Below are 26,075 nucleotides of genomic sequence, written 5' to 3'. Positions count from 1 at the left end.
CACACCGTGGCCGCCAATAAATACTGTTTCTCGTTATGTACTGTCATGCTCCGCCAGCCGTCGCCACCATTAAGAGACAATGTCAATTTCCTCCAGCACGTTTTGTAAAGGTGGGGTGTGTGTGTGAACAGGGGAGGGGGGGAGGGGGGAGGGGGGAGGGGGGACGATGAGCAATGAGACACCTCCTTTTAAATTATTTTGTGCATTTTGGTTTTTGTGTGCACTTGATTGTGTGTGTGTGGGCATGGGTACGGCTGTGTGTGTGTGTGTGTGTGTGAGACGTGTTTAGAAGCGAGGACCTGCGATGCCTGTTGATGTTCCCCGCTCTCGGTTGAGGGGACATGGATGAGAGAGGAGGAGAAATAAAGAGAGAGAGGGAGAGAAATGGAGAGAGGAGAGAGCACATCTACTGAGGAGGAGGGGGAGGGGGGATGAGGGAGGGGGAGGGGGGATGAGGGAGGGAGGGAGGGGAGAAGGGGGAGGGAGGAGGGCAAAAAAATCTATAAAAGTGACAGTCTTTATTTGTCTGTATGAAGTTATCAGGGTGTCCTGATGTAAGACACTGTGCTCGTTCTTGCGTTTCAGCCGCGGCAGAGATCACAATCCATCACCGCGCCGGCTCCCTCACAGCCCCCGCCACGCCGCAGGAATAGTAATGGAGCTCAGATTCACCTGCCTTTAATTAGAGCGCTTCCTCTCTAAACTCAGACAGATCTGGAGAGAGGCATGCTAATGCTACGCATGCTAATGCTAGGCGCCAGTCCGCAGAAGGTTATTTAAATGCTAAATCCGTATTAGTTAACCTACATGAATGCTACCCCCCCCCCCCCCCAAAAAAAACAAACAGAAAAAAACAAGGAACTGAGGCTTTCGGTGTAATAAATGTGGAGGGCGCGTGCTTGAAAACTAGCGTACGACAATTCCATGACAACATTGTGTAGAGAAATGTGCGGAGGCAGACAGGAGATCATTTTGTCAGGAATACATTAGGTTGCCTGGACACTAGATGCGGCATCGTAAATCAAGAAGGATGTCACGAGCTCTCTCCTTCTGTCTCTCTCCTTCTGTCTCTCTCTTCCCCTCTGGTCTTCATATCTCTTCATCCTTTCCTTTAGTTTCTCCGTCTCCTGGAATCCCTCCATCACACCCCGTGTCTAGATCCCTCCCTCCCTCCCTCCCTCCCTCCCTCCCTCCCTCCCTCCCTCCCTCCCTCCCTCCCTCCCTCCCTCCCTCCCTCCCTCCCCTCCCTCCCTCCCTCCCTCCCTCCCTCCCTCCCTCCCTCCCTCCCTCCCTCCCTCCCTCCCTCCCTCCCTCCCTCCCTCCCTCCCTCCCTCCCTCCCTGTTTCTATACTCGCTCTTTCTGTCAGACCAACTCCACTGTATGTGTGTGTGTAATGTGTGTGGTGTGTGTGGACAGATGAGGAGGTATGGTGAGTAGACCCCTGGGTAGCCCTCTCCTCCCCCCTCCCCTCCTCTCTCTCCTCCCCCTCCCCTCCTCTCTCTCCTCCCCTCTCCTCCTCCCCCCTACCCCTACCCCTCCCCACTCCTCCCCCCCCCTCTCCTCCCCCCTCCCCTTCCTCACCCCCTCTCTCTCTCCACCTCCCACCCTTTACAGACACCCCTGCCTCCATCCTCCCCAGGACCTGGCGTGTGTGTGTGTGCCCGCGGGCAAACCGTGGCCGCTTCATTATGCGATAAGCGACGGTAAATCAGGAGACTCACTATCATTGCCAGAACCCTTTCTCTCTCTCCCTCCCTCCCTCCCTCCCTCCCTCCCTCCCTCCCTCCCTCCCTCCCTCCCTCCCTCCCTCCCTCCCTCCCTCCCTCCCTCCCTCCCTCCCTCCCTCCCTCCCTCCCTCCCTCCCTCCCTCCCTCCCTCCCTCCCTCCCTCCCTCCCCCCTAGTGGTATCAAACAGCTGCGAACACAAAACACAGTCACAGACGGAAAATGGGCTCAGAGTTAAAAACACGCTGTGCGCCGACGCACAACAACAGAATACTAACGAGGGCCAGAACCAGAAGGGGGGAAGGAGGAGTGCAGGGGGAGTCATGACTCCCATCATTACAAACCCTCTTTGTACAGCATCCGTGCGTGTGTGTGTGGGGGGGGCAGCCTCTCAAAGACAGAGAGGAATGGAGGGAGAAAGATAGAGATCACACAGGAGTGAAACAAGAAAGGGAGACAGAGAGAGGGAGAGCAAGAGAGAGAGAGAGACAGAGAGAGGGAGAGAGACAGAGAGAGGGAGAGAGACAGAGAGAGGGATGGTATATATTCAGACAGGAAGCGGTGTAGGGCGCAGGTTCATTACTGTGTGGCTGATGATACTGTGTAATAAGCAGCCTCACATCCTCTCCCTGTCCTGACCGTTCCTCAGCACACAGGAGACGGATAGAGGCAGCAGACTGTTAGAGGCAGCAGACTGTTAGAGGCAGCAGACTGTTAGAGGCAGCAGACTGTTAGAGGCAGGAGACGGTTAGAGGCAGGAGACGGTTAGAGGCAGCAGACTGTTAGAGGCAGCAGACTGTTAGAGGCAGCAGACTGTTAGAGGCAGGAGATGGTTAGAGGCAGCAGACTGTTAGAGGCAGGAGATGGTTAGAGGCAGGAGATGAGGCAGCTCTGGCTTCACAGCAATAAACAGCACGGCAGGTTACGGCTCAGCTGCTACTGGGGCTGTAGCCCTCCCTCCCTCCCTCCCTCCCTCCCTCCCTCCCTCCCTCCCTCCCTCCCTCCCTCCCTCCCTCCCTCCCTCCCTCCCTCCCTCCCTCCCTCCCTCCCTCCCTCCCTCCCTCCCTCCCTCCCTCCCTCCCTCCCTCCCTCCCTCCCTCCCTCCCTCCCTCCCTCCCTCCCTCCCTCCCTCCCTCCCTCCCTCCCTCCCTCCCTCCCTCCCTCCCTCATGATAGGGTGGTGAGATGACAGAGGCCAGCACACAGATGTCTCTTTAAAAAGGGAAAAAACGAAAGCGATGACGACAGGACAGGCTTGCCAGACTGTTGCTTTATCCCCCCCAGGTGGATCTGTGCCTACATCAGTGTCGCTTTAACATCAAGAGATTCTTTTATAACCCTCTCTACACGACAAAATATGAATGAGATTACCAACATCAAAGAGGAAGAGGAATGTGAGGAATGCCTTATTCGTGTCATGCTCTTTTTTCCCTCTTGGTCAAATATTAGGGACTTATTTTGGGCTGCCATGACTCGGCGACTTGCGACTCTTTAATCCCACCGCCAGCGCCCCCCCCCTCCCCTGGCAACAAGCTTTCAGCACGCGTCATATTAGCCCGCTGGTGACGGCATTCGTTGTAATTTCATCCACGACCTGACTGTCTAGCTAGGCTGCTCCGTGTCTGTCTGGTACAGGAGGGAGGGAGGGAAATGAACAGAGAGAAAAGTTCTGGAGGACGAGGGGGGAGGAGGAGAGGAGGGGGAGGGGGGGAGTAGAGGAGGAGGGGGGGGGGAGGGAGGGGGAGGGGGGGAGGAGTCGGGGGGGGGGGAGGAGGAGGAGGGGGGGAGGAGGAGGAGGAGGAGGAGGAGGGAGGAGGAGCGGAGGGGAAGAGGAGAGGAGGAGGGAGGGGGAGGGAGGGAGGAGGAGGGGGGAGGAGGAGGAGAGGAGGGGGAGGGGGAGAGAGGAGGAGAAAGGAGAGGAGGGGGGGAGGATGGGTGAAGGGGAGGCAGGGGAGAAGGGGAGGCAGGGGGGATGGGGAGGCAGGGGGGATGGGGAGGCAGGGGGAAGGGGAGGCAGGGGGAAGGGGAGGCAGGGGGAAGGGGTACTGGCTAGTCTCGACACGTGCGCCCCAGAACGATGCGCTTGTGCATGTAAATAGGCTGATCTGTACTCATCTCACCGCCTTTCGTTTCAAATATTTATCCGCCAGTCAGTGAGCCAAATCGGTTGTGACTGGGAGACTGTTATTTAAGGTCGCAGGCAGACGGCAGGGAGGGGAAGGAAAATCTAAATGAAAAGAGAGAGAGAGAGCAGGAGAACAAGAGTGAGAGGGGGGCTAGAGTGAGGAGGGGTGGTGAGGAGGATTCATGTCCATGTTCCCATATTTGGTGACAGTTTACAGGGGGTGAGAAACTGCTCTGATTTTCCACCCTCACCTCCCAGCTGTTCCTCCACCCTCACCTCCCAGCTGTTCCTCCACCCTCACCTCCCAGCTGTTCCTCCACCCTCACCTCCCAGCTGTTCCTCCACCCTCACCTCCCAGCTGTTCCTCCACCCTCACCTCCCAGCTGTTCCTCCACCCTCACCTCCCAGCTGTTCCTCCACCCTCACCTCCCAGCTGTTCCTCCACCCTCACCTCCCAGCTGTTCCTCCACCCTCACCTCCCAGCTGTTCCTCCACCCTCACCTCCCAGCTGTTCCTCCACCCTCACCTCCCAGCTGTTCCTCCACCCTCACCTCCCAGCTGTTCCTCCACCCTCACCTCCCAGCTGTTCCTCCACCCTCACCTCCCAGCTGTTCCTCCACCCTCACCTCCCAGCTGTTCCTCCAGAAAATGACCCCTCTGTCCGTTGTGCGTTTAGCCAGCCGAGCTAAATTGCTTGCCGGCCAATTTAGTGAGAGACAGCGGCCAGGAGGAGGAGGACGGAAGATGATCAACACGTACACAAAGAGAAGAAGGAGGAGGAGGAGAAGGAGGAGGAGAAGAAAAAGGGGGAGGAGGAGGAGAAGGAGAAGGGGGAGGAGGTCTGTCTGTCTAGCCACGCTAGCGTCCCGGCCCTCCACTGACCTGTGTGTGAGCGCAGGTGTCGTTTGAGCGCAGTGTGGCTGGGGAAGGTGCGGTTGCACTCGCTGCAGATGTAGCTGCGCACTCCCGCGTGGACCTCCATGTGCTGCTGCAAGGCTGGCTGGGTCTGGAAACGCTTCCCACACAGCAGGCAGAAGATCGCCATGTCTGAGCCTGGACAGGAAGAGGAGAGGGGGAGAGGGTTAGAGCATGTTGACCCTGGAGGATGGGGGAGAGGGGGAGAGGGGGAGAGCATGTTGACCCTGGAGGAGAGGAGGGGGAGAGGGAGAGCATGTTGACCCTGGAGGAGGGGGGAGAGGGGGAGAGGGGGAGAGGGGGAGAGGGGGAGAGGGTTAGAGCATGTTGACCCTGGAGGAGGGGGAGAGGGGGAGAGCATGTTGACCCTGGAGGAGGGGGGAGAGGGGGAGAGGGGGAGAGCATGTTGACCCTGGAGGAGGGGGAGAGGGGGAGAGCATGTTGACCCTGGAGGAGGGGGGAGAGGGGGAGAGGGGGAGAGCATGTTGACCCTGGAGGAGAGGAGAGAGGGGGAGAGGGTTAGAGCATGTTGACCCTGGAGGAGGGGGGAGAGGGGGAGAGGGTTAGAGCATGTTGACCCTGGAGGAGGGGGGAGAGGGGGAGAGGGTTAGAGCATGTTGACCCTGGAGGAGGGGGGAGAGGGGGAGAGGGTTAGAGCATGTTGACCCTGGAGGAGGGGGGAGAGGGGGAGAGGGTTAGAGCATGTTGACCCTGGAGGAGGGGGGAGAGGGGGAGAGGGTTAGAGCATGTTGACCCTGGAGGAGGGGGGAGAGGGGGAGAGGGTTAGAGCATGTTGACCCTGGAGGAGGGGGGAGAGGGGGAGAGGGGGAGAGCATGTTGACCCTGGAGGAGGGGGGAGAGGGGGAGAGGGTTAGAGCATGTTGACCCTGGAGGAGGGGGGAGAGGGGGAGAGGGGGAGAGCATGTTGACCCTGGAGGAGGGGGGAGAGGGGGAGAGGGGGAGAGCATGTTGACCCTGGAGGAGGGGGGAGAGGGGGAGAGGGGGAGAGGGGGAGAGGGGGAGAGGGGGAGAGCATGTTGACCCTGGAGGAGGGGGAGAGGGGGAGAGGGGGAGAGGGGGAGAGGGTTAGAGCATGTTGACCCTGGAGGAGGGGGGAGAGGGGGAGAGGGGGAGAGGGGGAGAGGGGGAGAGGGGGAGAGGGGGAGAGGGGGAGAGCATGTTGACCCTGGAGGAGGGGGGAGAGGGGGAGAGCATGTTGACCCTGGAGAAGGGGGGAGAGGGTTAGAGCATGTTGACCCTGGAGGAGGGGGAGAGGGGGAGAGGGGGAGAGGGGGAGAGCATGTTGACCCTGGAGGAGGGGGGAGAGGGGGAGAGCATGTTGACCCTGGAGAAGGGGGGAGAGGGGGAGAGCATGTTGACCCTGGAGGAGGGGGGAGAGGGGGAGAGGGTTAGAGCATGTTGACCCTGGAGGAGGGGGGAGAGGGGGAGAGGGTTAGAGCATGTTGACCCTGGAGGAGGGGGGAGAGGGGGAGAGGGTTAGAGCATGTTGACCCTGGAGGAGGGGGGAGAGGGTTAGAGCATGTTGACCCTGGAGGAGGGGGGAGAGGGGGAGAGGGGGAGAGGGGGAGAGGGGGAGAGGGGGAGAGGGGGAGAGGGGGAGAGCATGTTGACCCTGGAGAAGGGGGGAGAGGGGGAGAGGGGGAGAGCATGTTGACCCTGGAGAAGGGGGGAGAGGGTTAGAGCATGTTGACCCTGGAGGAGGGGGGAGAGGGGGAGAGGGTTAGAGCATGTTGACCCTGGAGGAGGGGGGAGAGGGGGAGAGGGTTAGAGCATGTTGACCCTGGAGGAGGGGGGAGAGGGGGAGAGGGTTAGAGCATGTTGACCCTGGAGGAGGGGGGAGAGGGGGAGAGGGTTAGAGCATGTTGACCCTGGAGGAGGGGGGAGAGGGGGAGAGGGTTAGAGCATGTTGACCCTGGAGGAGGGGGGAGAGGGTTAGAGCATGTTGACCCTGGAGAAGGGGGAGAGGGTTAGAGCATGTTGACCCTGGAGGAGGGGGGAGAGGGTTAGAGCATGTTGACCCTGGAGAAGGGGGGAGAGGGTTAGAGCATGTTGACCCTGGAGGAGAGGAGGGGGAGAGGGTTAGAGCATGTTGACCCTGGAGGAGAGGAGGGGGAGAGGGTTAGAGCATGTTGACCCTGGAGGAGAGGAGGGGGAGAGGGTTAGAGCATGGTCTTGGTGAAGAGTGAAGAAAGGAGGGAGGAGGCATTTCTTTATTTCGTAAGAAGATGAATTTAGGTTTTTCACTTTGATTACAATAGTCTCACGTCAACTGGGACAGTCACCACGAGCAGGGCTCCTGCAAGCTGCAGTGTCACTGCAGTGCCACAAGAGGTCAGCACCAAGAAAGCAGCACTGACAAGCCAACAGGAGGACAGTGACTCGAAGTAGAACAGACAGAATCCATACGAAACTGATGTGATGATGCCTGACAAACACAACAATATGATATACGTATATACACACACACACACACACACACACACACACACACGCCTGTGCGTCTGCAGTGCAGGCAGAGATGCTTGGAGACTGACTCTCTCCTTCTCTGGCACAGAAACACATCAGCAATCAACACTGCACACAAGTAAAGCGCTACACACGCGCACACACACACACACACACTTTTTCAATTACTAAACTGGGGGGAAAACTCTGGGGAAGGAGTGAGTGTTTAGAGCTTCTATTTCATCAGTCAATAACACATCTTTGGGGCAAAGCTGCCACTAATGTACAAATCTATGAGGAGAGACGGCCTCATGTTCATAACTGAGAGAAAGGGGGGGAGAGAGGGAGAGAGAGAGGGGGAGAGAGATAGAGGGAGAGACAGGGAGAGAGGTAGAAGGGGAGGAGAGACAGAGAGAGATAGAGAGAGAGGGGTAGAGAGAGAGAGAGAGAGAGAGAGAGAGAGAGAGAGAGAGAGAGAGAGAGAGAGAGAGAGAGAGAGAGAGAGAGAGAGAGAGAGCGAGAGGGGTAGAGAGAGAGAGAGAGAGAGAGAGAGAGAGACAGAGAGAGAGAGAGAGAGAGGGGTAGAGAGAGAGAGAGAGAGAGAGAGAGAGAGAGAGAGAGAGAGAGAGAGAGAAGGGGGGGGGAGAGGCCCCCAATGGATCAATCACTGTCTCTGTTTCACACCCTGGAGAGGAGGGAGAGAGAGAGAATGAGAGAGCGACAGAGAGTGAGAGATGGAGGGAGAGAGAGAGAGCAACAGAGCAAGAGAGAAAACAGAGAAAGATTGAATGAGAGAATGTGAGGGGGCCAACATCTAAGAGACAGAGCAAGATAGAGAGGGAGCAGTGAAAAAGAGAGAAATCGAGCAAGCATGAGAGAGGGGAAGAGAAGCGAAGGGGGAGGGAGGGAGAAGAAAACAACAAGATGAGAGACATAAAACCAGGATTGTCTTTAGATCTCAGACAGTGAGGCACTAACAGCGCTTCTGTGCAAATAAATACTGACAAGCTCCTTTTCTGGCTTCCTCTCTCTCACCCTCTCTCTCCTCTCCCTCTCTCCCACCCTCACTCTCTCCCCTCCTTCGTCCCTATTTCTCCATCCACCTTCTCCCTCTCTTTTACCAATGACATGGGGGTCATTGATTGGGGACGATTCTCACAGGAATCCCTCGAGGACTGGAGATACGGAAGTGTCTGTGATTGACACCACAACGCCTGTCCTTCTCTCCTCCATTTCTCTCTGCTTTTCTCTTTTGTGTAAAGTTGTTGAGGAGAGAGAGAGAGAGAGTAAATACAGGAGATGCCAAACCTGAATCAAATACGAGCTGGCTCTACCCCTACTGGATCCCAAACAAACTGTGAACAGAACAGCCTTAACATGTTGAAATCTTCTGTACTTGGGAGGGATGATTGAGTGTGTGTGAGTGTGTGTGGGATGGGGACCTTTCACCTGATATACCTTTACCCCCCCCTGCCCCCCCCCCCACACACACACACAAATACCACAACAACCTGCATTCACAATCACAACAGATTAGCTTCCAATGCTACTACCACCCACAACCTCCATAGTATAGCCTGTGTCTATCTCTCTCTCCAGACTGAGGGAGAGGTAGACCTACATACACATTAAACATGTTAAACAGGTCAAACTGCACAGTCCACCAGAGAGCCAACACAGAGGGACATCTGCTGGATTTGACAACGTAACCATGACAAAATCCAAATCACATTATCTACAGTACTCCTTTCCCTGGAAACGCCTTACTCCGGAGAGGACAGAGAGAGACAGAGGGAGAGAGAGAGAGAGAGAGACAGAGAGAGAGAGAGAGAGGAGGGAGAGAGAGGGGAGGGAGAGAGAGGAGGGAGAGAGAGAGACAGAGAATGAGCTGCCGTTCTCTCTGGTCAGTCCCAGGGAGTTAAGCGGTACTATAGAGGTGCTGATTAGGACTAGCTCAAATGAAGTGCCACAAAGTGAGTCCATTCACACAGCGGAGGGAGGGAGGGATGAGGGAGGGAGGGAGGGAGGGAGAGGGGGAAGGAGGGAGAAGCTCTCCAGCGGGTGGCCAGGTGAGGGGGCTGACAGGATGAGGGGGGAGCAGAGATAAAGGATGGGGAGAGACAGAGAGAAAAGTACCTGACCTGGAGGTCTATTACAGTGTAGAATTGAGTCGGCCCAAAGTGACACCTGGAATAGGTGGTGGCGGAGGAGGGGGAGGAAGAGGAGGAGGGGGAGGAAGAGGAGGAGGGGGAGGAGGAGGGGGGAGGAAGAGGAGGAGGGGGGAGGGAGGAGGAGGAGGAAGAGGAGGAGGGGGAGGAGGAGGGGGGAGGAAGAGGAGGAGGGGGGAGGGAGGAGGAGGAGGGGGAGGAGGGGGAGGAAGAGGAGGAGGGGGAGGAGGGGGAGGAGGGGGAGGAAGAGGAGGAAGAGGAGGAAGAGGAGGAAGAGGAGGAGGGGGAGGAGGAGGGGGGAGGAAGAGGAGGAGGGGGGAGGGAGGAGGAGGAGTGGGCCCTGGTCAGGATCAGAGAGGAGGAGAGAGGGTTGACCTCCTCCTGCTTGGTGAGAGGTGCACCAGACTAAACCCTCCAAAAGAACGGCATAACCCTTAACTATGAATCTACAAAACAATCCCTCCAGATCTCTGAGCTTCATTTGGATATTTGTCCTTGAATGCTGAAGTCTGTGTTTTGATCCAGTTTGCGGCTGGGTGTGAAGTACTGATGGAAATGTTTTACCCTCCTTGAGAAAGGAAAGATGAACACTTAAGTACTGTATTACCACAGGGTAACAGGCTAAAACATGACACTGCATGACTCACAAGTGTGTAATGTGTGATAAAAAAAAAAAAAAGAGCTTGTGTGTGGAAAGTGTGTGTGTGGACTGTGTGTGTGTGTGTGTGTGTGAGTGTGTGGAGAGCGAGGGGAGGAGGATGTTGAGTGACCAAGTTCTCTTCGTCTCATTTCACCCTGACTAAAGGCCCAGATATGTGAGGCTCATTCCCCTGTTCGGTTTTACGACCAAAATTTCACGCTGCCATGAACCTTCCACAACGTAAACCCAGACCTGTAGTTATCCAGTCAGTAGACAGCGCAGCGCAGCAACCATTATTCCTGGAGGGGGACGACCGTGCTAACATAGCAACACCGTCACATCACCACGACAACCTCTTCACGGCCGCCACGCAACCTTTCAGCCCTCCCTTGGACTCTGCTTGAAGCGGTGTGTGTGAGTGTGTGTGTGTGTGTGAGTGTGTGTGTGTGTGTGTGTGTGAGTGTCAGTGTGAGTGTGTGAGTGTGTGTGTGAGTGTGTGTGTGTGTGAGAGAGAGCGTGTGGGAGGCTGAGTGTGAGAGGGTGTAATCACCCGCATGTGCACACAGAGGTACGCAAGTATGGGAAGATAGGCACACGCTAAAGACAAACGCTAAAGACACACGCTAAAGACACACGCTAAAGACACACGCTAAAGACACACGCTAAAGACACACGCTAAAGACACACGCTAAAGACACACGCTAAAGACACCTACTTGAATCAATACAGAAACTGAGCTGAAGCAGAACAGACCCTCTCATCAAGTAGGAACCCTCCTACAACAGCTGCCTACACACACACACACACACACACACACACACACACACACACACACACACACACACACACACACACACACACACACACACACACACACACACACACACACACACACACACACTGCCTGATGACCAGGCCGGCCCCTGGACAAGGGCCAGCATGCAGGGCCGTATTTATACTCTGCTGTAAGGGCGACCTTCTGGACAGGCTAAATATTCTCACAAACATCTGTGTTTGTGGAGGAGGGGCCGTTTAAAGGTGTCACTGCTACATGTAGCAGCCAGTATTTCAGTAGTTACTGTGTGATTTGTTTTATTGAGGGGTGTAGGGGGGTTTGGGGCAGGGGTGGGATTTGGATGTTGTGACCACCATGACCATTCTCCTCCCCTGTGGTGCTGAACCCAAACCCTTCCTGGTGTCTGGCATCTCCAGGTGAGGACCAGACTCATTTAATCATGTAAACTGTAAACTGCATAATGCCTAATCCACGCAGCTGGGTATCCCAGATAAAAGAAGAAAATCTACAATAAATAAAAATGGTTTCACATGGATCATGCTTCTTGATGAATTAGTCATTAATAAGCAAACAAGTGGAGGGTGAAGTAAGACACCAGGCTGCAGAGGGCTGGTGTGTGTGTGTGCGTGTGTGCGTATGTGCGTGTGTGCGTGTGTGCGTGGGAGAGATTGGGTTTCCCAGCGGGAGGGGGAGGTCAATAGGGGCAGATCAGAAGAGTAGGGGGAGGGGCAGGTTTGAAGGGTTAAAGGTGTGTGTGTGGGGTGTGTGTGGAGGGGGGGGTTTGTTGGTCCTGGCACCCCCTACTGCGTCCAGTACACAATGGGCACCAGCAGGGGTGCTAGCTGAGGGGGCTAGCTGAGGGGGCTAGCTGAGGGGGCTAGCTGAGGGGGCTAGCTGAGGGGGCTGGCTGAGGGGGCTAGCTGAGGGGGCTAGCTGAGGGGGCTGGCTGAGGGGGCTAGCTGAGGGGGCTAGCTGAGGGGGCTAGCTGAGGGGGCTGGCTGAGGGGGCTGGCTGAGGGGGCTAGCTGAGGGGGCTGGCTGAGGGGGCTGGCTGAGGGGGCTGGCTGAGGGGGCTAGCTGAGGGGGCTAGCTGAGGGGGCTGGCTGAGGGGGCTGGCTGAGGGGGCTAGCTGAGGGGGCTAGCTGAGGGGGACAATACTGCCACAGAGCTGCCAAAACTAGGACCACAACACCGGCTGAAAAGGAGGCGATGAGCCAAAATATTTTCCCTCCATTTTCACACGTTCAAGACGGGAACAGAGCAGCTTCCATTCTGAACATCCGACCCTGCTCTCTCCTGGTGTGGAGGGCGTGGAGGGGCACGCTGTCCCAGCAGAGCGTTGGGAGGAGGGAAGCCCGGCTGACCTGACCTGGGGAGGGGGATGTCTGTTTCACAGGAAGGGCTGACCGGGCTGTGTGCGTGTGTGTGTGTGTGCGTGCGTGCGTGTGTGTGTGTGTGGTGATGAGTGAATGGTGGAGGCTGGATATAGGAGCTGGTCTGGGGGCCTTGCATGCTGGACCAATCAAATGTTGACTTTGATTAGAGGGTGTGTCACTCTCTGTATGCCAAAGCAGTCAGTGTATGAATGATGGTGGTGGTGGGGGGGTGTGTGTGTGGGGGGGAGGTGTGTGTGTGGGGGGGAGGTGTGTGTGTGGGGGGGAGGTGTGTGTGGTAAATAAGCCACCAGTGAGCTGATGTATTTACACTACTCACATATCAATGTGCTGCTAGCAAGAACATGTATGTACACACACATGCTTAGAGACGGACCCAGATCCAGACACACACACACACACACACTGTCTGGGCTGTGCGTCGGCCTGGTGGAGGAGCAGGGCAGGGGCATATCAGTGTGGCACGGGGCCGAATCTCTCCATGACAGAGCTGGACTGGAATACAGAGTGGGTCAGAGAAGAGACGGAGGATGGAGGGGGGGATGAGGGGAGGAGGAAGAGTCCCCGAGAACGAGAGAGGTGGGAAGAAAGAGACAGAAGGGACAGAGAGAGAGAGAGAGAGAGAGAGAGAGAGAGAGAGAGAGAGAGAGAGAGAGAGAGAGAGAGAGAGAGAGAGAGAGAGAGAGAGAGAGAGAGAGACATTGCTAATTCATTCTAAAAATCCTGGTTGGCTTTGACAAGAAACGCAAAGAAAAGCGTCTGAATAGTTTATTGATCTGAGCAGAGTGGGACTGAGGGAAACACAGAGCAGGCGAGGAAAGATGAAGGGGGGGGGAGAGAGAATTAGATCTATAAACGACAAATAAATAATAAATACAGGTTTTTTTGTGACGGCGAGGCCGTCCTGAAAGGTGCAGAGGAACAACAGCAGCTCAGCTTCCAGCCTGCTTCGCGCAAATAAACAATTAAAAGAATAGTCTGTCTCTTAAAAAACAAAACCAATTACACTCACGCCCGGAAAAAGAGAGATGGAATGGAACCTGTTAGACAAAGGGAATGAAATAAATAAAATAACAGACTTGAATTACACAGGACTAAACTGAATAGGACTGAGTAATCTTCGGGAGCAAAAAAGCAGTTTCTCCGTGGCGTCGCTGGGTGCAAGCGAGGGAGGGCAGTAACTCAGCCCCCGCCCGGCGTCTGGGGCGCGGGCATGGTGACATGAAGCGCTCCCCGGCTAGATTAATGCCACCAGATGCCAGGCTGCGTGCCATATTAATTACCCAGAGCTAATGTCAGCACAGCCATATGGTGGCTCAACTGTCCCTTTAGCTGACAGGGACACGTCTTCTTCACCTCCAAGGAAATAAACACACTGAGGACGGCAACTGGAGACAGGTTTTTGTAGATACTAAAATTTGAATGTTCATTTTTCAAGTTCTTCATATATATATATATATATATACATATATATATATATTTTTTTTTTAAAGTGCGATTTCAAGTTTAAAGGTGTACCTGATGTTTGAGTACCTGCTTTGTGTCAATGGTGTAACTGTGTCCCCCGTGAGGGTGTGGAGTGGTACGTTCCGACACGACGCACTCCGTACGCGGGTCGTACCACCCGGCCACCCACGGGGGTGGGGCGGTGCGCGGCTCATTCACTCCCCTCCCAGATTCATGGGTGCCGCGGAGACGAATGCCGCTCTTAAAGATCATAAACGCCTCAGGACAGAGGATTTATGAGGAAGAGAGGAGGCTGTGCATCAGGAGGAGGGAGAACAGGAGAGGAGGCGTGACGGACGACACGCACGCGCTAACAGAACGCACACAAAGAGGGACACGGCAGGCCCTTTAAAGAGGGGGGGGGGGGGGGGCACATAATTTACAGTTGCCCGGCCGGCTTTAACTGAGGCCTTCGCGGATTGTTTACAAAGCAGAGCACCCTGCACCCCCCCCATCCTTCTCCCCTATCCCACAAATCCGATTTAATCAGACAACCAGCGCTAGTGTGGCTCAGAGTAAGAAAAAGGATAATTAGTAAACAGAGGAGTATCTGGGAGCAGGGCTGCATCGGCATTCGCGCCGGGTTACTGTGTCGCATTTAAAATGCTGCCTGATGAAGCCTACAGAATCAAACCATTTGTTACTCCTATTGAGAAGGCTTCGGGGCCACTGGCAATTAAATTGGAATTAGCGCTAGGGAATGAGATACGGTAGATTCATACCAAGGAGGGAGAGAATGAGGGGTGAGAGAGACAGAGAGTAAAAGAGAGAGACAGGCAGGCAGGAGAGAGAGAGAGGCAAGAGAGAGAGAGACAGAAAGAGAGAAGCCAGTGGATTGTCTGGTGCTTATTCACATTTAAATTTAATTTAATTTGTATTTATTTTTATTGCAGTTGGCGTTTGGTCATGAGGTCTGTAGCGGACAGCCCTGGTGTGGACACCTGTGTCCAGCCTGGCCTTACATTCTGACAGAGAGACAGAGGAGGAGTGAGGAGGAGGAGTGAGGAGCAGAAAAGAGAGAAGAGATGTGATCTCCACAGCTGATTTGGCACAGTGGAGAAGGACTACACTGGAGAGAGGGAGGGAGGGAGGGAGGGAGGGAGGGAGGGAGGGAGGGAGGGAGGGAGGGAGGGGAGGAAAGAGGGATGGATTGAGGGTGGGAGAGAGGGAGGGAGGAGATAAATGATGCTCAGATAAGCAGGAACGGCTCTTGCTCTACAGCTGGCCTCGCCAGTACCCACGGTTGCCAGGGGCGTCGGAGCTCAGGGCCCATCAGTGGCCAGGTCTGATGGGGGGGCTGTGATGCCGTCAGGCTGCCACCAGGAGGCGCTGTGGGGGCCCGCTGTACTGCGGGGACATCTGGGACTCCCCAGAGGAAGAACACTGGTGAAGCGGGAGGGGAAACAGGCTGTTTGTCAAGCCCAACAACATTAAGAACGTACTTGAGTTCTTGAAAATAACGTTTTTGCCAAGCTTCCTGCGAGAACGGTCTTTCAAAACCTCGGAACGATTTGAGATACGTGTGCTCTTGCAATGAATTCTGGGAAATCAGATTCATTCTCGCTGGCCAAGTCACTATCCGATGCATCCTCGATAAAAGGGTCGGATCCAAAACATTTCCGGGTATTTTTGACGTTCTTTGTGACTTGTGTTCTTTGGATTGGAACCGTACTTGGGCAATGAAAGATTACTTCAAACAAGTTTGCAAGAACACAAGAATGAAGAAAAACATTGAATTCATAAACAGCCACAGTCTTAGCTACGGTGTATATTTGCGCTCTGTTAATTTCGAGCACGTTATTTAACAGGATTTCACATTTATACTCCAATGGAACAGGAAGTGTGTTCGACTGTGCGTGTAGTTCTTTTATAGAAATTTACCACTCAGGATGAAATCATACAGCCATAACAGGAACTAATATTAATTCAAACAGAACACAGTATGTGAAAGATGGGCGTGTCCAACAGTGATGTAACAAGACTGATTATGGACACTTTAAAGAGTGGGCCAGTTGAACATCCTTCCTCCCCTACTTGAAAAAGCTCCAGTTTTTGTTTACAGACAAAGTTCCCAGAAGGACAGCAGTCCTCATCCATTTCTTTCTCCTCACAGGAAACTGCTGATCCACGACACTGTCAGACTGTGCAGTGAGGGTTAGGGTTATTCTACAGGCATGTTCTGCTGTTGGCTTCCAGATCTTTACCCACACCGGGCTTCGAACCCAGGTCCTCTGGCCAGCGTGCCACTAGCCAGGTAGGGCACGGGTCAGTGAGCTCTGGAAGGCTCTGGGGGGACAGTGGGGGGAGGACTGTTCACCCTGAGGAGCAGAGCGAGCCCGTTCACACAGTCATGTTTTGATTTGGTTTTACGTACAGGAAGTGTCTAGGTCCCCCCTCCAGTCCTGCACCAGGACTCCCCCTCATCAGCCAGCTGTCTAAGGGGGCCTGAGAGGGCGAGAGGTGGACGGCTTGGGCAGGGTCTGAATGACCGGCCACATTAGTCACAGCACCTCATAATCTTCACTCTGTTAGTCCTGCTGTAGCCATGGGCAGATGACCAAAGACCCCCCCCCCCCTCCACCAACCCCCCACCCCCCCTCAACCCCTTCCACCCCCCTCCACAGCTCCTAGTCCAAACCTTCATCTCTCCCCCTCCCTCCCTCTCTCTTCTCATTGCACGTTCAGGCTTTCCCACAGGACAAAGGCCTTTCCCCCCCTTCCTCTCTACTGTCACTAACCCCCCGCCCTCCTCCTACCCCCCCCCCCCTCCACCACGAAGAGGCGTTTGTTTTGTTTTCTTAGACGGTCTGGGGGGGGTGGGTCTCTGTGGACGGATTGGTGAAGAAAGAAGAGAATCTACCGACACAGAATACTATTAGAGGGGTGAGGGGTGGGGGGGGAATGATACGGTTGATAAAAAAAAAAGGTTCCAAACGGTGGAGGAAATAAAAGAGTTAAAGCTAATCATATCTGAATGCCTTGGAGAGCCATGGCCAAATCACTTATGAACGATAAAGGTATTAAGTATAATGAGGACAGCATGCTCCTCTAGGGCTTAATGTAGGGCCTTTGTGAGCCAACCAGAGGAATGTCTGTGTATGTGTGTGTGTGAGAGAGAGAGCGTGTGTGTGTGTGAGGGTACTACAAGTTTCCTTTGTTGAAGTGGTTTTTAGGTGAAATGCAAACATTTTCCAACAAACTTGCAGTGTTGCAGAACGAGCCACTAGGCTGGCTACACTGTTCTGTTGTCATATGAACGGTAATCAACAGGAATGAATGTGCTCTATAAGCTCCTCCACAAACTGTTCCTGTTCTCCTCCTGCCATTTTCTCTCCACCTCCATTCCTCTCTCCCTCTCCCTCCCCCTCTCCTCCCTTCCTACTCCTCCTTCCCCTCCTCTCCTTCGTTCGTTGTACAAATTACATGATTAAGTGTAAATGGCGTTAGTCTGTTTTCTAGACGTGCTCCTGTCACTGGATATGGCAACAGTCCCTTTTGTTGCAACCAGAGAATCGTCAGAGTATGTGAAACATGCCAACACACCTCTTAGTGGTAGCTGCACAAATGAATTATCCCACAAGATGAGTTTAAGTTGATGAATAGATAACACACACAGGCTAAAAAATGTAGAATATGTATGGAGTCACTCAGCCGCTAAATGAAACTTTTATTGTTTTGACATGTTGACGGGCAACAGGCTGAGCTGATGCCTTCAAACATGGAGGGCGGGTGAATGGCAAAATGAGAGAGAGAGAGAGAGAGAGAGAGAGAGAGAGAGAGAGAGAGAGAGAGAGAGAGAGAGAGAGAGACAGAGACAGAGACAGAGACAGAGACAGAGACAGAGACAGAGACAGAGACAGAGACAGAGACAGAGAGAGAGAGAGAGAGAGAGAGAGAGAGAGAGAGAGAGAGAGAGAGAGAGAGAGACAGAGACAGAGAGAGAGACAGAGACAGAGACAGAGACAGAGACAGAGACAGAGACAGAGAGAGAGAGAGAGAGAGAGAGAGAGAGAGAGAGACAGAGAGACAGAGAGACAGAGAGACAGAGAGACAGAGAGACAGAGAGACAGAGAGAGAGAGAGAGAGAGAGAGAGAGAGAGAGACAGAGACAGAGAGAGAGAGAGAGAGAGAGAGAGAGAGAGAGAGAGAGAGAGAGACAGACAGACAGACAGACAGACAGACAGACCTCCCTGTTCCTCATCTTTCGCTCTTGCTTGATTGACTGAGTCGCCCGTCTCAATTTGAACCAGGGCCTTCGCTCTCCTCCCTGTTCTCCCTCTCCTCCCTGTTCTCCCTCTCCTCCCTGTTCTCCCTCTCCTCCCTGTTCTCCCTCTCCTCCCTGTTCTCCCTCTCCTCCCTGTTCTCCCTCTCCTCCCTGTTCTCCCTCTCCTCCCTGTTCTCCCTCTCCTCCCTGTTCTCCCTCACCACTCTCTCTGTTTGTTTAGAGAGGCCCAGGGCCTGACCTTGACGCCTAAAACGTCTTTGTGAAGGAAAGAAAAAGCCTATATTTATAGATCAGCTGTGTCAGGATCAAGCAGACAGCTGAGGTCCTGAGAGATGTGGAGGAGAGGAGGAGGAGAGGAGAGGAGAGGAGGAGGGGAGGGGAGGGGGAGGGGGAGGAGGAGGGGGGCTTTTGAAGAACTAATACAGAGGTCTGTCTCGATCTCTGGAAACCTGCTTTTAATTCCATTAGAAAGGAAATTGATTTGAGTTGGTTTGGTGGGCCACCGAGGACCACTTACTCACACACACTCACACTCACACACACACACACTCACACACACACACTCACACACACACACACACTGTTGCCCACAAGCTGGTTGAAATGGCCAGAGAAATCATTAAAGTGGGGCAGTTGAGGAGTGAAGATGTGTTGATCAGTCAGAGCCAGCTCTTAGAAACAGTGAAGTTGGGTCTACAAGGACGAGCCATGCAGAAGTCATGATAAGGCCTGAAAAGCACATTACCTACAAATCAATAACGTCTTGAGGAGTGGTGGTTGGGGGGAAGGACACACACACACACGATTTGCTTCTTTAAGTCGGAAGGAAAATCTAATGAATGTAGTCTTTCATATGGGAGGAGAGACCAGTATGCTCTCTTCCTGGTGGGTGAACACCTGTCACAGCTGCCTGTTCCCCCATCTCCTCCTGTTCCCCCATCTCCTCCTGTTCCACATCTCCTCCTGTTCCCCCATCTCCTCCTGTTCCACATCTCCTCCTGTTCCCCCATCTCCTCCTGTTCCCCCATCTCCTCCTGTTCCACATCTCCTCCTGTTCCCCCATCTCCTCCTGTTCCCCATCTCCTCCCTGTTTCACATCTCCTCCTGTTCCCCCATCTCCTCCTGTTCCCCCATCTCCTCCTGTTCCCACATCTCCTCCTGTTCCCCCATCTCCTCCCTGTTCCACATCTCCTCCTGTTCCCCATCTCCTCCTGTTCCCCCATCTCCTCCTGTTCCCCCATCTCCTCCTGTTCCCCATCTCCTCCTGTTCCCCCATCTCCTCCCTGTTCCCCCATCTCCTCCTGTTCACATCTCCTCCTGTTCCCCCATCTCCTCCTGTTCCCCATCTCCTCCTGTTCCCCCATCTCCTCCCTGTTCCCCCATCTCCTCCTGTTCCCCATCTCCTCCCTGTTCCCCCATCTCCTCCTGTTCCCCCATCTCCTCCTGTTCCCCCATCTCCTCCCTGTTCCCCCATCTCCTCCCTGTTCCCCCATCTCCTCCCTGTTCCCCCATCTCCTCCTGTTCCCCCATCTCCTCCTGTTCCACATCTCCTCCTGTTCCACATCTCCTCCCTGTTCCCACATCTCCTCCCTGTTCCCCCATCTCCTCCCTGTTGCCCCATCTCCTCCTGTTCCCCCATCTCCTCCCTGTTCCCCCATCTCCTCCTGTTCCCACATCTCCTCCTGTTCCACATCTCCTCCTGTTCCCCCATCTCCTCCTGTTCCCCCATCTCCTCCCTGTTCCCCCATCTCCTCCTGTTCCACATCTCCTCCTGTTCCCACATCTCCTGCCCCTCAAGTGTGGGGATGACATGATGCTATGGACAGCTAAAGTTGACAGAAAGATGTCAAAATGGTTCCTCGATAGCTGTAACACACACACACACACACACACACACACAGTTGTCTGGTCTGAGCTGTCGTCACAGAGCTGACCTGGGATTCAAACTTAAAAACACATTTGTAGCTCCAGGCTTTGAAGAGTCGAACAAATGTAGTTGAGTTATTTCTGTTGATGATGAGAATGAAGAACTTCACAAGGATCAGGGGGTCTGTCTGGAGAGTACTTAGGGCTTGTTGAGCGAGGAAGCTTCTCAACAGAACGTGAGACGATTAAAAAATCATCACAGGAGAGGATGAGGTTGTTATGTTCCAAGAGCTCTGATGTATAATTCATTGGAGAGGAACCTTTGCACCTTGAATGAAACCTAATGGTAATTGCAGAGAGAAAAGGCAACAACTGTCGAAAGCAGTTTTTATCAGTGTGTGTGTGTGAGTGTGTGTGTGTGTGTGTTTGATCAGGATTGAGAAAGACGGAATGAAAGATCAAGTGAACGAGGGAGAAAGTGTGTGTGTGTGGTCATCTCAGTGTCATAAGGTGAAACGTTGACTCTGTCCTGACTTGCCATACGACACACCTCAGAAGCATTGTCCCTCTGTGCACACAGCGGCTGAACCTCCAGTCTGTTCACAATCTACTTCATAGATCGGGAAATTGTCATTCATCGCGCAAACTAGCAAACAGGCTTGTCAGAGAGGCGCTTTAAATCAATATTGCCAGGTAGATTCTATCAGAAATGGTCTTATGGATGATTACGATCTTCCTTTCACTGTGGATCCACAAGGCTGCTGGCTTTAGACTCAAAAGGAGGTTCAATTAGTCATGTGCACTGCCTCGTCTCCGCTGCCTCGTCTCCGCCAGCCAAACAAGACACGTTTCAAAGGGGAATCAAAGTGAGACACTTCCTGTCAGACCATCCTCATAGTTTAGTATCGGGGTGTGTGTGTGTGTGCGTGCATGTGTTAAACGGCAGACTGCTCAACTCGCTAAGGAAACATCATCTAAAGGATGTGATTGGAATTGGGGGTTTTGTGAAAAGCGTCTGTCCTTGAGCACACTGTGCTCTTGAACATGTTCACAGAGACGAGGATGAGAGCGTTAGTGCCTTACGGCCCCCGCTAGTCTCCACGGGAAGACTGGGGCGCTGGAAGGCTTGGGAACAGTTTGGACAGTACAGCTGGTAACAGTAGCCTCATGCAGCACGTGATGGACACACACAGAGGAGAAGAGCAGAAACTCGGTTCGCTGTAGATCAGAATGATTCTGCTCTTAATCTCCACATCGAGGAAATAGAACCAGGGGCCCAGATTGCCTAAAAGCAGATAAGAGACAATCCAATAAATTAGTCCAGCGAGATTCATTGAGAGAGAGAGAGATGGAGGAAAAGAGAGAGAGATGGAGAGAGAGAGAGAGATCAGCATGATATAATAATGGGATGGTGTTGATATTGCTAGACTAAATTGCAACCCAATGGCCTATAATGTCACTTGTTGAATGCTGTAGGAGAGGAGGGGGGAGGAGAAGGAGAGAGAAGGGAGGAGCAGGAGAGAGGAGGAGAAGGAGAGAGGAGCAGGTCACACCAGAAGAGGGAGAGAGAGCCTGCAGGTCACCTAACAGCCTCTGACCAGAAGGGGGCGCTGTCTGGTCTAGGCCACCCCTCTCCTCGTTCCTCCTCCCTGAGTCTGGAGCAGAGTGAGCGAGGATAGAGACCTCAGATGACCTGGCCCCGCGCAGGGAAGAGCTCCACAGAGCCAGCTGATGTAAACAGCAGACTTTAAACAGTGTCTCCATGTATACATTTAAGATACTGATCAGTCCTGTTGATTAGAAAGTAGTTCAGGCTGTGAGAGCAGCCTGTTGCAGGACTAATGTCAGACAAGCACGCACACAACAGCTCAGTAGACATGAAAGAGAATTGTTCTCCACACACAAAAAAAGAAAATAAATCGAAGAAGTAACTAAAACTAATCTAAGATATCAAACTCCATTACAGGGGACACAATCCCTAAACAAGAATCAGTGCTCTTCTTTTGTTTTTAAAGTTGTTAACAGGAATGCCGTCTCCATAGAAACAAAACACTCCTTCCTGCCCTGGCTGCTTCGACGCCTCTCAGTGATGTGTCTTTTCCTGTCCTGTCAGCGCTCAGAGAGCTGGGCCTGTATCACACCCAGACACGCTTCACCTCCAGACCCCGCCCTGCCGGTGGCCCCGCCTCCACCTGCAGGAGGGGTGGAGGGAGGGTGGAGGGAGGGGAGGAGGGAGGGGTGGAGGGAGGGCAGCTATTGCCCTGGTTGGAGCTATAAATTGCCATACTTCTCCCAGAGATTGTGCCCTACACCCCCCCCCCCCCACACACACACACACACACACACTTCCTCCTCCGTGTTGTACAGGCTGGAGGATGGAGAGCCCACGGCCTGGATGTACAGTACACACAGACCAGACATAGTGTCTGCGTCTCCAGACCCACATGTACCCAGACAGACTGACACAGGTGGGCTTGCGTAACAGGAGTGGCTCCTGGTGGAAGCGCACATGCAGTCTGAACACACTGCTGATCCGGATGTTACAGCCCCACAACCCTGTCTCAGGAACATGGAGCAAACCCACCGTGAGACATCGCAAACCCCCCTGACCACCTCCGAGGAGTGCAGCCCTCTCTCCTCGCAAAGAGCCCTGTGAGACGTACATTCTGATGGATTATTTTCTTTGTACCTCCCTCCCTCCCTCCCTCCCTCCCTCCCTCCCTCCCTCCCTCCCTCCCTCCCTCCCTCCCTCCCTCCCTCCCTCCCTCCCTCCCTCCCTCCCTCCCTCCCTCCCTCCCTCCCTCCCTCCCTCCCTCCCTCCCTCCCTCCCTCCCTCCCTCCCTCCCTCCCTCCCTCCCTCCCTCCCTCCCTCCCTCCCTCCCTCCCTCCCTCCCTCCCTCCCTCCCTCCTTGCCCTTTCACCTGCCCTCTGTGCCTGAGCTCGGGGGTTAAAGCTGAATCCAGATCCTGTGACCACAAAAGCTGGCCCCGGGGGGCCACATGTGAGGACTGTCGGGTCCGGGCAGACGGCCCCCGCACTGACTGACGCTTCTAAAGGACTGCAGGGCCTTCTCTTTACCCCTCTCCTCATCAGGCTCTATACACACTCACCATTTCATCGAAAGACACACACATTTAAAACACGCATATTACAGTTTAAATTGTAGGAGGGAACCATGAGAGAATAGTTTGGAAGTTTGTTTAGAGTTTGCTCCAGAACCGTTTGTGATGTCTACAAGCAACTATGTCGACAATGAAGAGATTAGTCTGTAACTCTTTCGATGAGCTTTCAGTTATAATCACTCCCAGCCTTTCCTAACAGTCTGTGGGTCTATAATCATTGGTTTTATCCTGAAGAAACGTTAACAAATCCATTTAACGGCCTCGTAATACGCCTTAAATTCCTACATTTTGTTTTATAGATTTTCTGTCAATACGCTTTGAGAGCAAAATACCCTCATCTGAATTCTACACAATCATGGTGTTTCTTTTAAAGAGAGAGAGAGAGAGGGGGGGGGGAGGGAGGGAGGGACAGAGAGAGAGATAGAGAGAAAGAGAAAGAGAGAGAGAGAAAGAGGGAGGGACAGAGAGAGATAGAGAGAGAGAGAGAGAGAGAGAAAGAGAGAGAGACAAAGAGAGAAAGAGAGACAGAGACAGAGAGAGAAAGAAAGAAAGAAAGAGAGAGATAGAGATAGAGAGATAGATAGAGAGAGAGAGAGAGACATTGCTAATTCAGGGGAGAGGAAAAAAAAAAGATTTTAATTGATGCTCCCCCTTCCCCCTCTTTTCCCAGGGTAAAGAAGAGATGAAGGAGAGAGAGAGAGAGAGCAGAGCGAGACAGAGAGAGACAGAGAGAGGGAGGGAGAGAGAGGTAGAGAGAGGGGAGTTTTTGTGAGGCTGTCCTGCTGGCGCACACTGTACAAAAGGAAGCAGGTTTGCAGAGGAGTTGACCTATGACCTGTGAGCCGTGGAGAGCTCCTCAACAGCCCCAACGCCACCTAATCAATCACATTCCTGCCCGGTGGTCAGTGGTTCAGAGGACGGACTGTAAACGGACACTCACGTCCTCCCCCCTTCTGACCCCCCCTCCTGACCCTCCCAACCCTCTTAACCCCCTCCCCCCTCACCCCTTCACATTCCAGGGACGGGGGTGGCAGGGTGTGCCTCTCTCTTTTAAATAAGTGATCAGTTGGGAGTGGACACTGAACAGGCTGGGAACGAAAGTAAACTACATTCATTTGGAGCCACTGTTGCTGCTAGGAATCTCACGTTACAATTCACAGACTCTAGACACATTCGTACTGTTGTTTTGGGACATTTTAAAATAGATTTCGGGGCGTCAGTTACAAACCATGGAGCTCGTGTCCTAACAAGCAGCAGTCAGCAGGAGGACAGATGGAAAGGACTGAAGGAATGCAAACTGATCAGGTAAATTACAAACCTCTCAGAGACACACCTGTGCACAGAAACAAAAGCCTTATCCAACCAAGCAGGGGAATAGCCATACGACAACATGCTTTTGGGTTTGAGGAAACAAAAATCCCCACTTCACACAAACAAAACAAAAAACGATATATTATTTAAAAAAAAACTCTCCGTCCTCATCTTTTAGGAAGTAGCACTCCTGGTTTGGGAGTGTTCTTGATAGCTTATCTGGGACCCTGACGGGTCTTCACCCAGAGGTTTCAGTGGCTGCTGAAAAGGGCCCGGCCAGGTGCCATCTATCAAAACAATCCAAGCACCACGGAAACCGTCTATTAACTGATAAGGACTGGGCCTGGCGTGGACGTAATGGGTCCCACCTGGGCTTCTGTCCTCCAGACGCCTCGCGACCACGGCAAAACCTCCATCTCTCTCTTCCCCAGTTCCTTTGAGTCTTCTCCCTCTTACTGATTCTGTCAGTCACCCGGCAACCCTGCGCCTCACCTCCTCCTCCCTACCCCCAGATTCCTCGAGGAGTGTAAGACTCCTTTAAGTCGGTGCGCCTTCAGGACAAACCCCCCTGGCTACAATGTATGGGTTCTACCCTGAAGTTCACATTTGTGTGGTAGCAGGAGAGGAGGGAAGCAGTGAGGCAGGAGGCAGTGAGGCAGGAGAGGAGGGAGGCAGTGAGGCAGGAGAGGAGGGAGGCAGTGAGGCAGGAGAGGAGGGAGGCAGTGAGGCAGGAGGAAGGAGGCAGTGAGGCAGGAGAGGAGGGAGGCAGTGAGGCAGGAGAGGAGGGAGGCAGGAGGAAGGAGGCAGTGACGCAGGAGAGGAGGGAGGCAGTGAGGCAGGAGGAAGGAGGCAGTGAGGCAGGAGAGGAGGGAGGCAGTGAGGCAGGAGAGGAGGGAGGCAGGCAGTGAGGCAGGAGGAAGGAGGCAGTGATGCAGGAGGAAGGAGGCAGTGAGGTAGGAGAGGAGGGAGGCAGTGAGGCAGGAGAGGAGGGAGACAGTGAGGCAGGAAGAGGGAGACAGTGAGGCAGGAGAGGAGGGAGGCAGGAGGAGGGAGGCAGTGAGGCAGGAGAGGAGGGAGGCAGTGAGGCAGGAGAGGAGGGAGGCAGAGTGAGGCAGGAGGAAGGAGGCAGTGGGCTTGGTGCCAGACCAGGAGGGGAGATTTACAGAGGTTAAGCTTCCATAATCAATATGACAGCACTAAGTGCTGTTTGATGGTGCAGAGCAGCTCTCTGGAAGGGGGGGGCTGGCTCTCTCTGCTCACCCTCTGACGGCGGCTTTCAACCTGGGACCCCTAGATCGCCTTCTGAATGCCGTTCTGCCGGCCGTGTTAACTTTACGAGCCGAAGTCTGTCGGCTTGGAGGAGGAGAGCTGTTCTGTAGCTGTACTTCATTGGACTTGGGGCTATTACCCTCCCTCCCTCCCTCCCTCCCTCACCAATACCAGACCTCAGGTAGCAGGGTGCTTAAATTGACCTGAGTGAGAAACCGGTAAACCGGTGTTTCTAGGCAACCGGCTGTGATGGGTTCTTTTGTGGTGGGGTGAAAGGTTGGAAGTGTGCACACTAATCTCACATGGAGCCATTTCACTCATCCTTTCTTTCTCTGAGCGACAACAACAACGACAACCAGCAGATAGTCCCTCCCTCCCTCCCTCCCTCCCTCCCTCCGTCCCTCCCTCCCTCCCTCCCTCCCTCCCTCCCTCCCTCCCTCCCTCCCTCCCTCCCTCCCTCCCTCCCTCCCTCCCTCCCTCCCTCCCTCCCTCCCTCCCTCCCTCCCTCCCTCCCTCCCTCCCTCCCTCCCTCCCTCCCTCCCTCCCTC

At 54.0% G+C, this 26,075-nt stretch overlaps 1 protein-coding gene across 1 annotated transcript in view; it reads right to left on the bottom strand.

Annotated features, from left to right (window-relative positions):
- Positions 1-26,075, bottom strand: part of zbtb16a (zinc finger and BTB domain containing 16a) — a 110,706-nt gene that overhangs the window by 4,666 nt on the left and 79,965 nt on the right. Inside the window, 1 exon segment of the mRNA XM_084683520.1 lies at positions 4,733-4,903. Within this exon segment, the coding sequence (XP_084539646.1) occupies positions 4,733-4,903 (171 nt within the window).

The sequence above is a fragment of the Hypomesus nipponensis genome, chromosome 20, assembly GCF_054491055.1.
Source record: "Hypomesus nipponensis isolate SF chromosome 20, ASM5449105v1, whole genome shotgun sequence".
Taxonomy (NCBI): Eukaryota; Metazoa; Chordata; class Actinopteri; order Osmeriformes; family Osmeridae; genus Hypomesus; species Hypomesus nipponensis.
The sequence above is the reverse complement of the archived record's forward strand: the minus strand, read 5'-3'. Positions and strand labels throughout refer to the sequence as shown.